Source organism: Emys orbicularis, chromosome 1 (assembly GCF_028017835.1).
Source record: "Emys orbicularis isolate rEmyOrb1 chromosome 1, rEmyOrb1.hap1, whole genome shotgun sequence".
NCBI lineage: Eukaryota > Metazoa > Chordata > Testudines > Emydidae > Emys > Emys orbicularis.
Genome location: NC_088683.1, coordinates 45,360,176 through 45,379,276, shown reverse-complemented (window position 1 = coordinate 45,379,276; position 19,101 = coordinate 45,360,176). Strand labels below are relative to the sequence as shown.

The 19,101-nt window shown below is 39.6% G+C and overlaps 2 protein-coding genes across 2 annotated transcripts in view; both read right to left on the bottom strand.

Annotated features, from left to right (window-relative positions):
- The window catches only part of LOC135873048 (V-type proton ATPase subunit S1-like), an 84,677-nt gene extending 74,677 nt beyond the window's left edge, over positions 1–10,000 (bottom strand). Inside the window, exon 1 of the mRNA XM_065397523.1 lies at positions 9,929–10,000. The gene's annotated coding sequence lies outside the window, so the exon portion shown is untranslated. The remainder of the gene's footprint in view (positions 1–9,928) is intronic.
- A 1,363-nt stretch (positions 10,001–11,363) lies between these two features.
- The window catches only part of IQUB (IQ motif and ubiquitin domain containing), a 51,027-nt gene continuing 43,289 nt past the window's right edge, over positions 11,364–19,101 (bottom strand). The window contains exons 11-12 of the mRNA XM_065423349.1: positions 15,375–15,560; positions 11,364–11,531 (exon numbers count right to left, since the gene is read on the bottom strand). Of these exons, the coding sequence (XP_065279421.1) occupies positions 11,364–11,531; positions 15,375–15,560 (354 nt within the window). The remainder of the gene's footprint in view (positions 11,532–15,374; positions 15,561–19,101) is intronic.

The following is a 19,101-nucleotide window of genomic DNA, read 5'->3' as shown; positions in this document are numbered from 1 at the left end:
TTTTTTAATTAGCCAGATGTCAATTTGAAATTCTATTTTGAAAGTTGAAACAAAATATTTTGACTTTTTATGAACAAAACTGTTGAAATGAAATGTTTTGATTCTTTTGAAAAGATTTCCCCCTCTCCTCCCCTCATTTTTTGCCTCATTCTGAACCTTTTGCCTCATTCAACATGAATTTGACTAATAGGATTAGGGACCCAGAAAATGCTTTTTTCGATTAAAACACTATTTGTCAAAAAAAAAAAAATCACTCAGTTCTCTAGCACTCTTCATTGGACTACATAGCCATGGCTTTGACTTGCCCACAGCAGGTCTAGAATGTTCCTGAATTGTGCATGTATGTGCCTACTGCCCAAAAAGCTACTGAAATCTTAAAAAAAAAAAAAAAAAAAAAAAAAGCCTCAATTACAGCTATTCTGCTGCTAGAGCACAAGAAGAAAGGCAGAAAGATTTATAATCTGAGAATACATGATGGGGTGATGTTAAGGGTACAAAATGTTATTGGTAAGAGTTCAGGATGTTATCTTTGGGAGGCCTACTTAGAGCCCTTTATTGTTGCAGGTGAAATGCAAGAAGAATAGACAGAATTCTTTCCATTTTAGCAATACATGCCGAATGTCCTGAGGGGCCAGTCCAAGAGAAACAGCCAGCATATTATTACATTAAAGCTTCTTGGATTCTATCACATCCATTCCTTCTTGGATTGTGAGCTCATGCTCAGCTGTGACACCATTGGTTTTCACTGTGCAGGCAACAAACTCTCTGCAAAACTGCCTAACGGGGGGGGGGGGGGGGGGAGGGATTTACCTAGACCCCCTTTTCTCTGCGTATCAAAAGCTAGCTCCAATGGGGCTTCACATCAGAGCAGCACTCAGCAATCTGAAAAGGGCTGGACTTTTGGAAGCTAGGCAGAACAATACAAAATGTAAACTAATAATGGATTGAATCCCCATCTTAACCTACAAGTCATAAGAGTCATGTGAGCACACACTGGGAGGTGTGTGCAGTTTCTCTGATGACTCCTTATGCCAAACAGAAGAGAGAGAAATCATTGAGATAAGGTGTAAAGGCACTTAGGCTTGCTGCCTAAAACATTTTTGATCTGCGTGGGTCATAAAAGGAAAGGAGAAACTAGTAGAATGGAGGGAATCATAGGGGAAGAATGTGTCCTGTCTCTCTCCACATCCCCTCCCAGCTGTCAGGAGCTGGAGGGTGGATTACCCAATGGTTTGAGTTGGCGCTTTATTTTAAATGAAGTAAGCCCTGAAGAAAGGAATGTGAAGAAAATGGTAGTTGGGACTGTATTTTGCCATCCTCAGCAAATCTGGCTTGCATGTAGTTGTAAATACATTTGCTCCCTTTCCTTACTTTGACTTTTCATTCCTAAAAATAAAACTGTCATTACATGAATAATAAAGAAAGATATGGCCAGGTGCAAGAGAGGCATAACAGAAACTGGGGAGAGAGAGTTTTCACAAAAGATGACTTACCAAGACTGAACTAGAATGTGGAGGAGTGCTCATTGGTTCATTTATCTGGCTAGAAGGTGCACAGATAGGAGCCTACATGTCTAGATTGATGCTATCTAATAAGAAAACATATATTTTACTGCTATATTTTCCCTGGATACTTCCTGATTTGCACATAAACTAAACCCCATATTTAGACACCCCTGAACATTGGGGTGTTTGAAATTCAGCATGAATTCCAAATTTTGTGACCCAGACTAATCTGTTTAAGTGTTATTACAGTTTTATAATGAAGAAAGAGGACAAAATGTTACCTTTGTCAGCTCTCTAGCTACAATTAGTTTATTACATGAAAAGGATATAAAGGCTCATTTCCCAAGCCCATATTTAATTTCTACTCATAAACCCACACCCACCCATTTCCCCAGATTTATATGTTTTCTTTTTCAATCCTGTGCAGAGTCTGTAACCCACCTACCTCAACCTGTCAAAGCGCAAACGGAGTACACAAGAAAAATAGTAAGCAAAGTAGACTGAAGTGATGTAGGCTTAATTTCTTTTGCATCTAAATCCTTCTTTTAAAAAAAAAAAAATCTACTTTATAATTCTGCATTCCTGATGTAAATAATTCTGAACAGAAAAAGTCTGAATGCCAGATTTGTGTGGGATGAAGTTAAATTTAGGACCCTAAATTAGGAAGAGAGGGATATCTTTTGTAAAGGAGGACAATTTATGGGTATGATAAGCTAACATTTGCGAACGGAATGTCTGTAGACAGGGAAAAAAAGACTGTCATCAATTATGTGTGAATATGACCCAAGAAACAGATTCAGAAGCTGACATATTGATGGTGGCACTGCATATTAAGAGATCCATCAGCAACCTGGGATAATGAAAGCAGATGTGTTTATTCTGGGCTTTGTTTTTAAAAAATGAGTAAGAGATTGCAATTCTTATCCCAGCTGTTACTGTATTTCCCTTTGAAGAAAATATCTGCTGGGTACCAAATGTTGGTTACCAATAACTTTGCTACCATCAACTATTTAATCTGTATTCCTATTTTATCATTGTATTTACAACTACCTTTTGGCACAAGCTGGGAATGCATGTTTCCTTAATTGGGACTCAGCCTGTGGGAGGCAGGAAAAAGGTTACTTGGAGACTCTTCGTTCCTCATCCTCTGAGATGTAATTGGGGGTAATGAAGAGGTAAATCTCTGTAAGAGCACACAGCCTTCTGTTGCAAAGAGGGAGAGTCAGAAAGCCTAGATTCCTTGCCAAGTTAACTGATTATCCATTTAAGCATGTGGGAGGAAAATTGGAGCTTTTCCCTTTGGAAGTGGATTGAGCTGTATTGCTTGGTGGTGGGGGGAGGGGTATTACTATCAAAGAAGCCCTGTCTGGAGAGAAAGGTCCACCTTCCTGAGCCCCAGGTGCTGAAGTGGACTGACCCACGTTCGTGGAGGGGCTCTGATGGGTGGGAGGGAGGGGAACAAAGGCCCCCACATGCCATCCAGACTCTGAGCCCCTTCCCATGTCAAAATAAGCACCTGTGGGCTGGAAGCAATTGCAGCAGACCCTGGGGTTTGTGGTTAAAGTCCTTCTTAAAAACCTCATCTTATTTTCTGAAACTCCTTCTAAAGCAGGTAGGGAAGTTTTACCATATGTGTGTTAAACCTCTCTCTCTTCTCGAGGGAGCCAAATTTATCAATCTGTTTTGCCTTCTTGAACAATTCTTTTTTATCTGGGCCCTGAAGTAAGGCATACCCATCCAATGTAAGGGTTACGTTCATCTCACGAACATCTTGGACACCTTGGGCTCCTGGAACTGCCAGAGCTCCTCTTAATCTCCATTTAAGAGTATCCTTCTCTGCCAACAACTCATTCTCTTCCCTTCTATTCTGCAATTTTTCTATCCCTCTGAAATCCTCAGCTACTTTATACATTTCTATCCATCGTCTGTCTAAATCTTGCTCCAAACCGTGATGGGGTGCACTCACTCCGCACTGGACAGAGAAGTGTTAACTCCTCACTGTGGGCTGAGGAAATCACACCCCCGCATCCCTACTGGGCATGCTCGAGGTGTAGCACCAGTATAAAAGAAAGCAGCCCAGCTCAATCTGGGCTGGCCACTGGAGAGGAAGGATATCTGTTACAGACTTCTGCCTTGGAGCTGCAGCAGCCCCTGAAAGAAGAAGCCAGAGACACCAAGACCCTGGAAGATGCCCCACTGCCTGTGGGCACCCCAGGAATTTCAGAGCCAGTGGGACAAGCCCAGGCAGAGGAGCCCCAAAACCCCAAAGTCACTCAGACCATGGATGCAGGAGTCATGATAGGAAGCAGCCGAGCGGAGGGACTAGCCATAGTTGGTGTGTTGTGGTTGGATCCCTGCTGACAATCTCACTCGCTGCTGCCTGGGATGGGACCCAGTGGATTTGGGAGGTCCCAGGTCCCCCTACTCTGGCCACCCCACGATCCCTAGGTGGTGGCCCACCCCTTTTCTGGCTCCTAGGTCTCACTGCCCTGAGAGCCAGGATATGCTATTGAATCTGGCTGCTAGGCCGCACAGCCGCACAGTTAAAAGCCACTTGGTGGACTTAAGCCTTTAGGCCTCACTTCCTAGTGGCAGAGGGTGGGTTGGGGGACAGGGTGCTCTCATCCCACAGTGGATGGTGACCCTCTACCCGATCACACAAACCTTTAACTTTTCCCCTTTCAAAGTTTATTGTCTGTTTCCAGGATGGAACCACAGGCAATATATGATATATATATATATATATATATAGTGTGTGTGTGTGTGTGTGTATGTATATATATATATATATATATGCGCAATATAGTGCCTGCCACCACGTCCTCACTGAGCCGTCTGAGGGTCTCTTGCAACTGATTGATATCTTGTCTTTCCCATTTTGATTGATCAAATGACCTTCTCTCTAGGTAGATGGCAATTTAGATGGCAAAGGTAGTGGAGCAAATAATTAAACAATCAATTTGCCAACACTTGGAAGATAAAAAGGTGATAAGTAACAGTCAGCATAGATTTGTTAAGAACAAATTGTGTCAAACCAACCTAATAGCTTTCTTTGACAGGGTAACAAGCCTTGCGCATAGGGGGAAGCGGTAGACATGGTATATCTTGACCTTAGTAAAGCTTTTGATACTGTCTCGCATGACCTTCTCATAAACAAATTAGGGCAATAAAACTTAGATGGAGTGACTATAAGGTGGGTGCATAATTGGTTGGAAAACCATTCCCAAAGAGTAGTTTCAGTGGTCCACAGTCAAGCTGGAAGGGCACATCAAGTGGGGTCTGGTTGGGATTAGTTCTGGGTCCAATTCTGTTCAATATCTTCATCAACGATTTAGATAACGGCACAAAGTTAATTTATAAAGTTTGCACATGATACCAAGCTGGAAGGGGTGGCAAGTGCTTTGGAGGATAGGATTAAAATTCAAAATGATCTGGAGAAATTGTCTGAAGTAAAGAAGATAAAAGTCAATAAGGACAAATGCAAAGTACTCCACTTAGGAAGGAACAATCATTTTGTACGTGTGCAACTAGGAAATGACTGCCTAGGAAGGAGTATTGCAGAAAGATCTGGAGGTCATAGTGAATCACAAGTTAAAAATGAGTCAACAGTTTAACACTTCCCCCCCCAATATTCTGGGATGTATTAACAGGAATGTTGTAAGCAAGACACGAGAAGTAACTCTTCCGCTCTACTCCATGCTGATACGGCCTCAACTAGAGTATTGTGTCCAGTTCTGGGTGCCATATTTCAGGAAAGATGTAGACAAATTGGAGAAAATCCGGAGAAGGGCAACAAAAATGATTAAGTCTAGAAAACATGACCTGTGAGGAAACATTGGAAAAATTGGATTTGTTTAGTCTGGAGAAGAGAAGACTGAGAGGGGACATAACAGTTTTCAAGTACATAAAAGGTTGTTACAAGGATGAGGAAGAAATTGTCCTCTGTAACCTCTGAGGATAGAACAAGCAGCAATGGGATTAAATTGCAGCAAGGGTGGTTTAGGTTGGACATCTAGGAAAAACTTCCTGTCAGGTTGGTTAAGCACTGGAATACATTGGTTGTGGAATCTCCATCATTGGAGATTTTTAAGAGCAGGTTAGACAAACACATGTCAGGGATGTTCTAGATAATACTTAGTTCTGCCATGAGTGCAGGTGATTGGACTAGATGACCTCTTGAGGTCTCTTCCAGTCCTATGATTCTAAATGGCATGTAAAGGAAGTAAGTTATCTCTGCTTCATGTTTCAAATGAGTTGGCTGCCTCATGGTTAGGGACAGGAGTTAATAAACCCTGTCACAATGTGGGTGAAAACCTAAGTGGAAGTATAAATGAAAGAAACTTAACACTCACTACTTGATATTTCCAGATGTGGTGACTAGCAGTTTTCTTCCATGTGCAGGAAGCAGATTTTCCTCAGAGAAAAGGGGAAGATAGTTTGGTCTCTCTGTAACCTAGTGTAACCTAGTAGAGGATTCTTAGTGAATCCTCTACTCCAGACTTCTGTGTCTGGCTTGTTTGAATAGTATGCCTGACTGCACTTCTCTACTCTTTCAACAGGAAACTTCACTACCTCACTGTCAGCCTGGGAGCACAGTGATCAGAAGGGAACTTCCTTTTCCCTCTTTCAGCTTGTTAACTCTTTATGAACCTTACTATTTTAGAGAGATGGGTCAAAAACACCTCTCTTCAAAAACACTTCTATACACCTTAAAAAAATTTCTCTTCAAGTGACTAACACAGGTGTCTTGGCCGGTTTGCCAAATTTGGAGTAGTAATAGGGTTTCCAAGACCTGAGTGAAATGATTTGTTAATGTTTAATTAAAATCCCTTTAATTAAGGTTATTTTTACCTCATTATTTGATTTGAAAAAACAATTTTGTTTTTATGGCTTTTAAGATCATAAACAACTAAAACCAATTTATTATATTTCCCTAAAGTACTAAATAATATAAGAATCAGATTGATCTTACAATGTAAACCAAATTAATCAATTCAAGGAGTTAATAGTCTGAATTAAAATTAATAAAAAATTGAGACCCAAAATCAAATTATTACATGAGCACAATCCCAAAACTAATATAAATACAAATTACTGAATAGTTTACTTAATAATGCTATTACTATGCAGCTAATTTATCAGTTTATGCTTTTCCTTGTAGAAAGAATGGGTTAAGGCTGTAATCTTTACATATCTAGGAGAACTTTTAGTGATCTATGGTAAGATTTGCTTGGAACCTTGGTTAATTGATGCCCAATCATAACTTGTACTATGGGCTTATACGCACATGCTATTATTGGCCCCAGAGGACCTCCCTGGAGATCTGGGGTGGGGTGGGGTTTGATATGCATCCCCTCCAACTTCAGCCTGCTCATGTAATCCACGTCTTCTCCTCACATGTGGATTCCTGAACCTACGGACAACCCTCTCTGGAGGCAATGTTGAGAATGCCCCTGCCAAGCCGGCTGACCTTTCCACATGGGAAGGGTGATTTTTCACTGTTATCAGGCTTACTATCTGGGCCTGTGTTACTCCAGCTGTATAATCAGAACTAATAAGCACAAGGCTATTATTAATTACTTAAGCAATGTCAGAAGTGTGGAAAACCCTTTACAAAATAGGTAAGATTCCCTACCCTGAGCAGCTTACCAACTGGGCTGAGACTAGAAAGAGCAGGTAATATAAGAGGAGATAGGACAGTGAAAGGGCAAGGAAGAGGACTATGATTATGCACTCACATGGCAGTCTAGTGCACGTCTTGAAAGGTTTTCAAAATTTATTGAACAAACAGTAATTATTCAGAGCATAAACCTCTCTGAAATGAATTTAGAGAAGGGTAGGAAAGAGGCATGGCATTTGAGGTCAGGGAAGGATTTCTCAGCCTTCAGGGAAACATGAAAGAAGACATGGGGATGGGTTTGGAAAAAAGGACACAGAGTACTGAAACAAGGGACTTCACTGAGCAAGAGAGGCCTGGGGAGAAGGGGGTAAAAGGAGATGAGGCAAAAAGGAGTTAATATTCAGGGAGAATTGAAAGACAAGAAATCCTGAGATATAATCCCAGTTGTACCATTGACTCGCTGTGTGTCCTTGAGAAAGTCTCGATCTCTGCCTCAGTTTCCTCTTTGGTAAAGTGTTGTGAGAATTAATTAGCTAGCAAGTACAGTTTGAATATTCAAGACAGTGTATAAATAAATATATTACAAATATTGTAGTATTTCAAGCAACTGTGCTGCAGGTCTTTGACCTAAACAGCTTAAGGTGACAAAACAGAAACTATAAAAGGAACATCCATTATTTCTAAAACATACTTGAAATGACTTCTTGATTTGAAATGCAGATATGGATCCTCAGTTTATACCCCCACCTCCTTCTTACTCACCTAATCTTGGATTAAGTTCAGGGCTTGTCTACATGGTGGGGTAATGTATACTATGCAGGTGTGATTTCTAAAACACACTAACATAGTATGCATTAATTGGTCCATGTATACCCTGCTGGTGCGCTTACACATAGGAGTTTCAAATCCAAAGATAATTAAGCTAAATGGAATTAAAGTAATTTTAATTCTGAATGAGAGTGTCTGCACAGGGGGTTAATGCAGTTTAACTAACCCACCTTAAATTCACACCTTTAGTTCATTTGGATTAATTTTCCTGTGTCCCCATGTAGACAAGCCCTAAATTAGCGATGCCTGTTGGAACTTTCAAGAGTGGGAATACGCAGAGGCCATTCAATGAACTACTAAATATTGTGTTAAGATGGATCTAGATTATGCATTATTATGTGGAACAAAATAAGATATAAAAAGAGCAGTGATCTCTCTCTTGGAGATCACAATAACTTGAACCTGGCTCATACCCCTCTCAGTCAGCTTTACCTGCCCCTACTGCTATTGGATCTGCAAAAGCTCTTTTGTTTTTAATACTTGATCAACAGGTTGGTGTTTGTTTCGTTTTGATGGCATCTGTGAATTAACTTACATTAACAGCCAAAAAACATATGAACAGCAAACTAGATTAGAAAAAAATCCTAAAGTAAAAATCCTTTTTATAACATACATATAATTGTAAACAATGATATAAGAAATAAAAAGGTAAAAAGCATTCTTCTTACTATGGTAATTCCAGTAATTGTATGGGAAAACAATTTAAAATGTGGAAGATAATGAAAGCAGCAATAAAGAAAAGCTAAAACTATTTGCTCTAAAAGAACAATAACACAGGCCACGTCTAACTAGGTTTGTATACCATGCTTATTACAGTCCTGAGTGCTTAAATGACACTAGCACATGTTCAAATTTATGATGGCTATATTTTGCTCCATCCTAATGATGTGATTTAATTAGGATTTCAAACTTACGAGCACCTTGGTCAGATTTTTTTGATTAAGTTCTGTATTGGTGTCTCATGTTCTCCAAGATTCAACCCTCTAGAGCCCACAATGGCTCAAAACAGCCATTCTTTAACGCTACTCCAGTGAAAGACTGAAGCTCTGACCTTGTACAAATACAATCTCCTAGTCTTTTCTCTTTGAGAATGAAATTTCTAGCTTTTCAGCTCACAATGAGTCCATCAGCCAGCCACTGTCCCAGATAACAGTCAAGTATCCAATTCAGTTCCGTTTCAACAGAATTTAGCAGCAATTTACAAACATAGGAAGCCTAAACAGCATGCCTAAACAGATACTACAGAAAGCATCGTTAAAGACTCAGAGGTATACAAAAGACCAGCAGGCAAAGCATTTGTGCAAATGAGCTTTCCTCCACTGGACCAAAACACTTGTTTTCTTGTGAATTCTATAATCTCCAGATGTGGATGGCACACACAAATTATGAGACCAGCAGCTGAGTCCAGATTTGCCTGAACTAATTCCCTCATGTTCCTTGGGGACCAAATATGAGGGTCTATTTTTTTAATGGCCACTTTTAAAGAAAAATAATATACTGTATTCATTTATCAAAGGAAGGAATGATATCTAAAGGAATCATGCTTTCGCTTTCACCTGTAGCCCCTCTCCTGTACAACTGACCCTGTATGAAGTTGTCAAGATAGGGTAAGTCTGCCTTGTGGCTTTTTACACAGCTTTAGGAAATTTGGCCTGCGTTATGTGTCCATGTGTATCACATCAGACCAAACCCACTTAGACAAACCACCAGAAACAAAGTTTTATTCTGTAAAGAAACATAGAACAGGATTACAGTCCAGCAGCCTCCTCTCTACTTGCTTGCCTTGTGCTTCCAACTTCAGTCAGTGTTGAAACTTCCTGCTGGAAGGACAGAGGGGACTTTGTATAACTCAACCCTCTTACAAATATGTTCTAATTCCCACAATAACTGAACCCCAACACAAACAAGCCAATGTTCTCATTTTCTGTCATTTAAACTCCTCTCAGGGTACTCTTTAAGCCCTTTTTGGTCCTACCTGTAAAGAAACGTAGAACAGGATAACAGTCCAGCAGCCTCCTCTCTGCTTGCTTGCTTCGCTCTCACAACTTCAGTCAGTACTGAAACTTCCTGCTTGGAGGGCAATGGTAGAACCAGGAAGTTCTCCCAACGTGTCGCAGCTTGTAGTCCACAACTTGTAGTTCTCAGAGCTGCTGCTGAAGGACACGACCTTTCACCACCACCCCCAACTTTTTTTTTTTTTTTAAAAGAGCCTATTTTCTGGCTCACAGATGCCCATTCCTGGCATCCAGTCTTGTATTAAGGCCCAAATCCAGCAAAGAACTTAAGTCAATTGGACTACTCATGTGTTTAAAATGATGCATGTGCTTAAGTGTTTTGCTGGATTGCAGCCTAGGGGTCAAATCCCGTTAAAGTAAATGGAAAGACTTTCGTTGACTTTACTAGGCATAGTTAGATCTGGTCTTAAGTCCCTGGTGAATGCACTGTGCTGTTCTAATATGGTTTGCTGCTAAATATATATTTACTTATTTCAACTTTTAAGTGCCTCTACTTCACGATAGGCAATTATACTAGTCAAAGCAGTAAGCCCTTGAAGACTGGGGCCAAAGAAATGCCTAATATAGTGGTTTGAAACAACTGAACAGAACTTTTGAACAATTTCATGTAACTTTTTATTGAATTTATGTAATAGAAATACAAAGGGAAAAATGACATAAGTAAACATATATTTAAGGGAGAAAATTCACTCCTGCTGTAACTTCAGATGAGTTAACCAAGAGATTAACATGTCCCAAACAATCTATTTTTGGTATTACAAAATACAGCCACAATTTTACAAACACTGACATATGAGTAGTTCCATTAAGCTCACTGGGACTACTCTCACATGTGTTAAGTTATTCCTGTGCACAAATGTTTGCAAGATAAAGGGCCTATATTTGGACAGATAATGAAATCTGTAGCTGAATGTGGATTACGTATTTTTGTTTTTGACCAAAAGGCCTCACCTGTTTAAAACACAGAAGAAATGAATTAAAATATTATAAAAAGGTTTATTAGTAGTATAATATTGTTTAAAATAGAAATTGTGTATAAAGGAAATTCTCTAAATCTCCTCAATATTATTTATATTGCAGTAGCAGTAGGCACTTAAGGATACAAGAAGACAACCTCAGATTTGAAGAGCTTATGGAATGATTATGATAAATTTTACAAACTGTATTCTAAAAATGTTTTATTTTATGTTTAAAAACGTAACACGCTTGCAGTCACAGAACATGAAATGCAATTATTACAATAAGTGGTCAGGATCAGAGTATTGGATCCTTGGAAGTTTATCTTGATACATGTTCCCTGAGTACAATTAATCTATAGATGAAACAGAACAATTCTTTACTCCAATTAAGTTATTCATGTTAATCAATAATTCAGATAGCTTTATGTCTGAAGAGTTATGCTTTTGAACCAGCAGGGATAGGCTTAGTTATTAACAGTTCATTTGTATGAGCCTGATCATCACCTTTATGCAAAAATGATGCCATCTCTGGAATCTGAGAGAAATAGTTCTTTGCCAGGATATGTTTGTGCTTTATCCTGTGAATAAATACCATTTCATATGCCTGAAAGGTAAGAAAATCCAAATTTTATTAAATGCAATCAAAATTTCTTATCTATATGTTGCTATATATCCTGTATAGTATAAACACTGCACTAGTGAACTACAAACTGTTTAACAAACCAAACCATAACATTCAAATCCAGACATGTTACTTAATGCAGTAAGATACAGCAGAAGGTAGTCGTCTTTTAAGGCCTCAGTCTGGAAGGTACTGAGTGCCCCCTGTGAAGTGATGACTGCCTTAAACGCCTATTAAAATCATTCAGCATCTCCCCAGACTAGGTCTCCCTATATTTCCTTATTATCTTTTGAGTAATGTGAATTTATGTTTTATTATTATTATTATTTTAAAATTTTGAAAATCAAGAGGAGACTGGCAATACTTAAACTTGTGTGTTTCTAAGCTAATATGTAAGGGAACTGTACCTTAATTGGAATTGGACTGAAGCTTTTATAAATGCTCATCAGGGCATACCATTTAAAACCATTTTGTAGCATTTTATGCAGCCTTGGTTTTTATCCAGTGTTCTATTTCTAGAAGTTCAATCAATTACCCAACATTCTGCAAGGTAGAAATGTCTACAAAATACAGTACTATATTTAATTTGATACTAGAATAATTAGATTAAATACACAAAGGGTGCTGTGGGTTAATTGAAGCAGCACCGGAATTTCAGTTTTCAGACTGCAGTTCAATCCAGGAGTGTTGTTAATGAAATCACTTTCACAGACCTTACTAAATTTCTGGTGATTAGCAACCCACACAATCATAAACAAATTAACTCTGACATTAAATGCAATGTTACTCTCTTACTCTCCCTACTCTCATCACTAGTAGCATGGATAGCTATTGGAAGGGAAATGTTTAAACTTTTAAAATTGAAATTAAGTAAAAAAAACCATGAAAATATTTTGGGTGAGGTTAATTTTCATTTTAAACACAAACTTAAATTTGGGGCCTCAGCTAGTGGAGACTGTTCCTTTGTCTAATGACATCAAGATCGGTACAGTCAGGCCAGATATCCACACAATCAGAACTTTTGCCAAACAGAGGGCAAAAGGGATACTGCCAATTATAAAAACACCAATATGCACAAAGGAGTAATTGAGATTCCAGTTGCCTGAGCAGCCTTGTTGATTTAATGCAGGAGTGAGGACTCAAGGAAGGAACTCAGAGATTCCAGTTTGAAATTTATTTTATCTTTTAAAAAGTAATGCCACTAAGTAGTGCCATATGCCACTAAGAATTGAACTGGCCACCAAACAGCCACTACATGGCAATGACCTTAGGACACTACCAACATAAACCAGTAGCCTAGAGACAAAAGACTGTAACCCATTTTACCTGATACATCTAGTTCTTAAGAAATCTCTTGAGCTTTGAAATACTAAATAGTCCACTGTATTAAGTCTAGGTTCCTCAGAGTGGGACCTCTGCCAAGCTACTGCATCTTTAGATAGAGGACTTTTCTTTTGACAAAATATGTAACAGTTTCAAGGCAGTAGTTTCAAGGATTTCCTTAACAAATTATTTTAATTTAATTTATCTTTACTAACAGAGAATAGCAGATTTTGTGACATCATCAACTCAGAACAGCACATAAGCTTTTACAGTCTAATTGCAGGTGATCATAAATCAAATAAGTGTCAGTGACACTTAAATGTCATCCTTTTGAAAAAGCAGATGTGGACAAGCTTACTAAGATATCAACAAAGGGGTAGTCATTATCATAGAATCATAGAATCATAGAATATCAGGGTTGGAAGGGACCTCAGGAGGTCATCTAGTCCAACCCCCTGCTCAAAGCAGGACCAATTCCCAACTAAATCATCCCAGCCAGGGCTTTGTCAAGCCAGGCCTTAAAAACCTCCAAAGAAGGAGATTCCACCACCTCCCTAGGTAATGCATTCCAGTGCTTCACCACCCTCCTAGTGAAACAGTGTTTCCTAATATCCAACCTAGACCTCCCCCACTGCAACTTGAGACCATTGCTCCTTGTTCTGTCAACTGCCACCACTGAGAACAGCAGAGCTCCATCCTCTTTGGAACCCCCCTTCAGGTAGTTGAAAGCAGCTATCAAATCCCCCCTCATTCTTCTCTTCTGGAGACTAAACAATCCCAATTCCCTCAGCCTCTCCCCATAAGTCATGTGCTCCAGCCCCCTAATCATTTTTGTTGCCCTCCACTGGACTTTTTCCAATTTTTCCACATCCTTCTTATAGTGTGGGGCCCAAAACTGGACACAGTACTCCAGATGAGGCCTCACCAATGTCGAATAAAGGGGAACGATCACGTTCCTCGATCTGTTGGCAATGCCCCTACTTATACAGCCCAAAATGCCATTAGCCTTCTTGGCAACAAGAGCACACTGTTGACTCATATCCAGCTTCTCGTCCACTGTGACCCCTAGGTCCTTTTCTGCAGAACTGCTACCTAGCCATTCGGTCCCTAGTCTGTAGCAGTGCATAGGATTCTTCCGTCCTAAGTGCAGGACTCTGCATTTGTCCTTGTTGAACCTCATCAGTTTTTTTTTGGCCCAATCCTCTAATTTGTCTAGGTCCCTCTGTATCCGATCCCTACCCTCCAGTGTATCTACCACGCCTCCCAGTTTAGTGTCATCTGCAAACTTGCTGAGAGTGCAGTCCACACCATCCTCCAGATCATTAATAAAGATATTAAACAAAACCGGCCCCAGGACCGACCCTTGGGGCACTCCGCTTGAAACCGGCTGCCAACTAGACATGGAGCCATTGATCACTACCCGTTGAGCCCGATGATCTAGCCAGCTTTCTATCCACCTTACAGTCCATTCATCCAGCCCATACTTCTTTAACTTGGCGGCAAGAATACTGTGGGAGACCGTATCAAAAACTTTGCTAAAGTCAAGGAATAACACATCCACTGCTTTCCCCTCATCCACAGAGCCAGTTATCTCATCATAGAAGGCAATTAGGTTAGTCAGGCACGACTTCCCCTTGGTGAATCCATGCTGACTGTTCCTGATCACTTTCCTCTCCTCTAAGTGTTTCATAATTGATTCCTTGAGGACCTGCTCCATGATTTTTCCAGGGACTGAGGTGAGGCTGACTGGCCTGTAGTTCCCTGGATCCTCCTTCTTCCCTTTTTTAAAGATGGGCACTACATTAGCCTTTTTCCAGTCATCTGGGACCTCCCCTGATCGCCATGAGTTTTCAAAGATGATGGCCAATGGCTCCGCAATCACATCCGCCAACTCCTTTAGCACCCTCGGATGCAGCGCATCCAGCCCCATGGATTTGTGCTCATCCAGTTTTTCTAAATAGTCCCGAACCACTTCTTTCTCCACGGAGGGCTGGTCACCTCCTCCCCATACTGTGCTGCCCAGTCCAGCAGTCTGGGAGCTGACCTTGTTTGTGAAGACAGAGGCAAAAAAAGCATTGAGTACATTAGCTTTTTCCACATCCTCTGTCACTAGGTTGCCTCCCTCATTCAGTAAGGGGCCCACACTTTCCTTGACTTTCTTCTTGTTGCTAACATACCTGAAGAAACCCTTCTTGTTACTCTTAACATCTCTTGCTAGCTGCAACTCCAAGTGCGATTTGGCCTTCCTGATTTCACTCTTGCATGCCTGAGCGATATTTTTATACTCCTCCCTGGTCATTTGTCCAATCTTCCACTTCTTGTAAGCTTCTTTTTTGTGTTTAAGATCAGCAAGGATTTCACTGTTATATATACAGAACTATTTTTATGAAGCTGTTATAATGGGCCAACTGAGATGCAGAGGATCTAAGTGCAAAATTTTAGTTACAAGGTTCTAATAAAATGCAAAATATACGAAGAAAAATTGCATTAGTTCCATTTTACCTCTTGAAGGTTATGCAGCTTGAGATGTGCTTTTGCCTCATCTTTAGTGAGGAGGACTGTGTTCCATGGAGACCATTCACAGTGCTTATCCCATCTGACCATAACCAAATCATGGAGATCATCCCAGGCACTAAGAGCTGACTGACAACCCCAAATGTTCTCCACCATGTACTGTAGATCTTTTTGCTGTAATTGAAAGCAAGTTGAGAAGAATAAAGCATGCTTAATTCTACCAGCAAGTCACCTTACCTATCCACCACTTAGGAAATGCTTTGAATTAGAATTATTTTGTGTACATGCCACAGAATAATTTTGGGTAGAGGAGGGTGAACATTTGAGTCATCTAGCCCACCCTACTACACTATGGGGTGGCAGGATTGATTTAATTTGTCTTAGATCATCCCTAAAAATCAGATTTTAATTTATTCTGGATTATTTCTGCTGATGGCAATTCTATATCTTCTATTGACAGGTTGCTTAATTGCTTATAATTTTAAAGTTTCTTATATTTAATCTACATTGTCCCTGCTCCTGTGTATGCTGATCCCTACTTGTTTGGTCCTTGCTTATTAATAAATATAACTGATTCTTGTCCTTTATCAGCTTCCTTTATATTTGTATTTTAGAGTTCATAATTAGTTTAAATTTAATAAGTAAGTTATGGTGCCGTTCTATGTTACTGAAGTCAAATTCAGCATGCAACCAGAATAATCTGGGCTGGAGGATTGGGAGGGGGCAGACCCAAGTAACTCAGGATGCACAATATCAAGAGGCTCATCCCCTGGATAAGCATGACAGGTTTTGCACTTCACCCTTCCCACCCCTCTGCTTCTGTCCTACAAAGAGTTAATTATTGTGTAGTGATATTGTTACTCATTCTCTCCATGGGATTGTGACATCCTGCGGTGGTGCTGCAGGATTTAAAAATAGTTAGTGTTTGGCTGGTTTGTACTGTAAGTTCTTTATATACAGGCCTTACATCTGATATTTCCCCCTGTAAAGTCATGATTCACCTATACTTATTTCACTTTGTTTCATTTATTACTAGTCATCTGAAATCACTACTAATTCTTTTTAAATAGTCTGTGAAGCAAAAAGTGGTTTGGGGCCATAGTTAATGTTGAACTTTGGCAAGCTTTTCTATAATACTCCATCACCAAGTTTTCTCTGCATTGGAGTAATGGAAAAATGAAGGAAGGATTTAGTCAAAAGGATTCTTTACTAGGCCAACGGACTTTGAGATAAGGCTTCTTCCATACCAAGCATGAAGTAGGTCCTTTTCCCCTTCTCCCAAAAAGAAATCTCTTGACTTTAATTAAATAATGGCATTTACATGTTAACAAATCAGATTCCTCACAGGGGGGTGATTGGAATCATTCCAAGTCAATACTCTTGCAAAATGTCACATCCTATACTCTCATGCATCTTGCTTCCAAATCCAGAACCTGGTCCTGCTCCCACTGAGACCTTTGACTTGGGGGAAAAACAAAAGGGTTCTTTGAATGTGTTGGGCTTAGAACCTTTTTGCCTCTGTTGTGCTAAGGCTGTGTACCCTACTTCCCACACTACTGAGCCTCATTAAAGCTGGTCCCACAGACCCCATTTTCTTTAGCCTTCCTAAGGTTGGTCTCATCTCCACCTTCACTTTCAAAATATGTTTCCTCCATTTCATAGCAAGTCCTTGAGTTATTACTGTACTTTCTGTTGAAAGTCAGACACTAGCAACAAGACATATCAGCAAGCATCCATTCCAAGCAGTAGCTTCTTTTGATGCCACATTGCACACCAAAAATGCTGCCTGAACTTGCTGTCATCTTAGTGCCATCTCTCACCATATTTATATGAGGTCCTTGCAAGTAATTTAGATTGGCAATAGTGCTTGGCTCTTCTACCTTATCAGATTAAAAAAATTCTGCTACAGATAAGTTCTGTCCTTCAAAAGAGGGGTATTTGATGTTGAAGAAAAATCATTCTGGTTATGGTGGAAAAGTTTGATCTGACAGGATGGTTTTGCTGTATTTCCTAAAGGTGGTCAGACTATGAATTAATCTATATCTTCTCTAGAAGTCCATTCCACAGCTGAGTCCCCTCGACAGATTGCTTTGACCTCTACTCTGAAATGCTTTGTGATTTTAATTGTCCCAAAGAAGTGCAACTGCCTTGGTGGCTCACAGATGGAAATTCAATCTTGAATGTAGTTAGGACCTAACCTATTAATTGCTTTGAAGATTAAGATCAAGGCCTTAAACTGGCAGTGGAAGTTGACTGAAACTTAACCAGAATGATTTTTCACATTGGAGGAACTTTGAGGTGTTCATGGTGGCTGAAACCATGGAAGAAATGGTCAGCCACATTTTGTACCAGCTAGAACTCTTTCCACTGGTTTAGAATTAAGCTTCAGAAACAACAATGTATAGAAATCCGGTCTCAAGGTGACAAATGCATCGATCACCTTGCCCAGGTCCTTGTCCAGTAGGAAGGGTTGAAGTTTCTTATCAAGCTGGCAACGAAAGATAAATGTAGTGCTTTTTAGTTTCTAAAATAAATAGGATGCTCTCATCCATCCTGGCATTAGAGGGAGAGAAGCTGGTGTTCTTTCCTCCTCCTCAGTCCCCTTTGGAAATTTGGAGTGCTTCTGGAGATTCCTCTGGCTAATTATATTTGTTCAGGTAATAAGACTCATTGTTACCCTCACCATCTCCTTGATGCATGTTCAGAATACTAAACAAACCTGGGTGGCAGCTGCATAAATAGTACTAGAGGAAGCACAGACTCCATATCCACAGATGCTACTGTGAAGTTCTCAAGGCTGGGCTGCCATCACTAGCTGAGGTGAGCTCCTTGCTGTCAGTCATTAAAAAAGAAGTAATGAGTGGGGGCATTTAGTGGCCACCAGTGTTCCAGGCAGAGGTAGGCATGTACCTGCCTGTTATTGCTTGTCAGCCCAAGACTTCAGCTGGGGAAATTCCACCAGTCACATGCATGAAGCAGAGATCCAAGAGTGAGAATTTGTCATAGGGCTTGGAGAACAGCCAAATTTTAAGGCAGGCAGTAATTTAGTGCCAATACAAAGAATAAAAACAATCTCTTTTTAGTATTCTTAAACAGGAAAAGTACTTAATAAGAACAAACAGAATCTGTATAATCTATTTACTTGTATAATATTTCTTAACATAGGCATGGATAATAGTAGAAGCCTAATCCTCTTCTATTATAGCTTTTTTGGTAAAGAACTACAATAAGATATGAAATATGTTTTACACACTGAAAATAGTCAGAAAGTGTGCTTCTATTGTTGATACTGTAGTTTCTTAGTGCCAAACCCCTGAGAAAATTCTGCTAATCTTGGGCTTTTGGATTACTTTAGATAAACTGTGCTTTGAGAGTACCTAATAATTTAAATACTGACAACTAAGATTTTTTTTTAAAAAAAGGTTAAGTGTGTGTGAATGAGGAGGTTGTTCCAAATGTTAACATGTTCATTGATTAATCACATAATTGCCAAGGATTATAGAAGATACTACATAGTTTAGAAAAGTGAAACTAACTTTAGTAAATCTTAATTCTAACAAATACTTGCAAAATAAAATTAAAAAATCCAGAAACCTCTAGATACAAATCTTCTACTAACTGTAAGATTGAAGGCTCAAAACTGGACTTCTCTGCTTTTTCCTTACCCAAGAACTCAATAGAAGACTTTAGTAATCTTAATAAAATAAATAATACT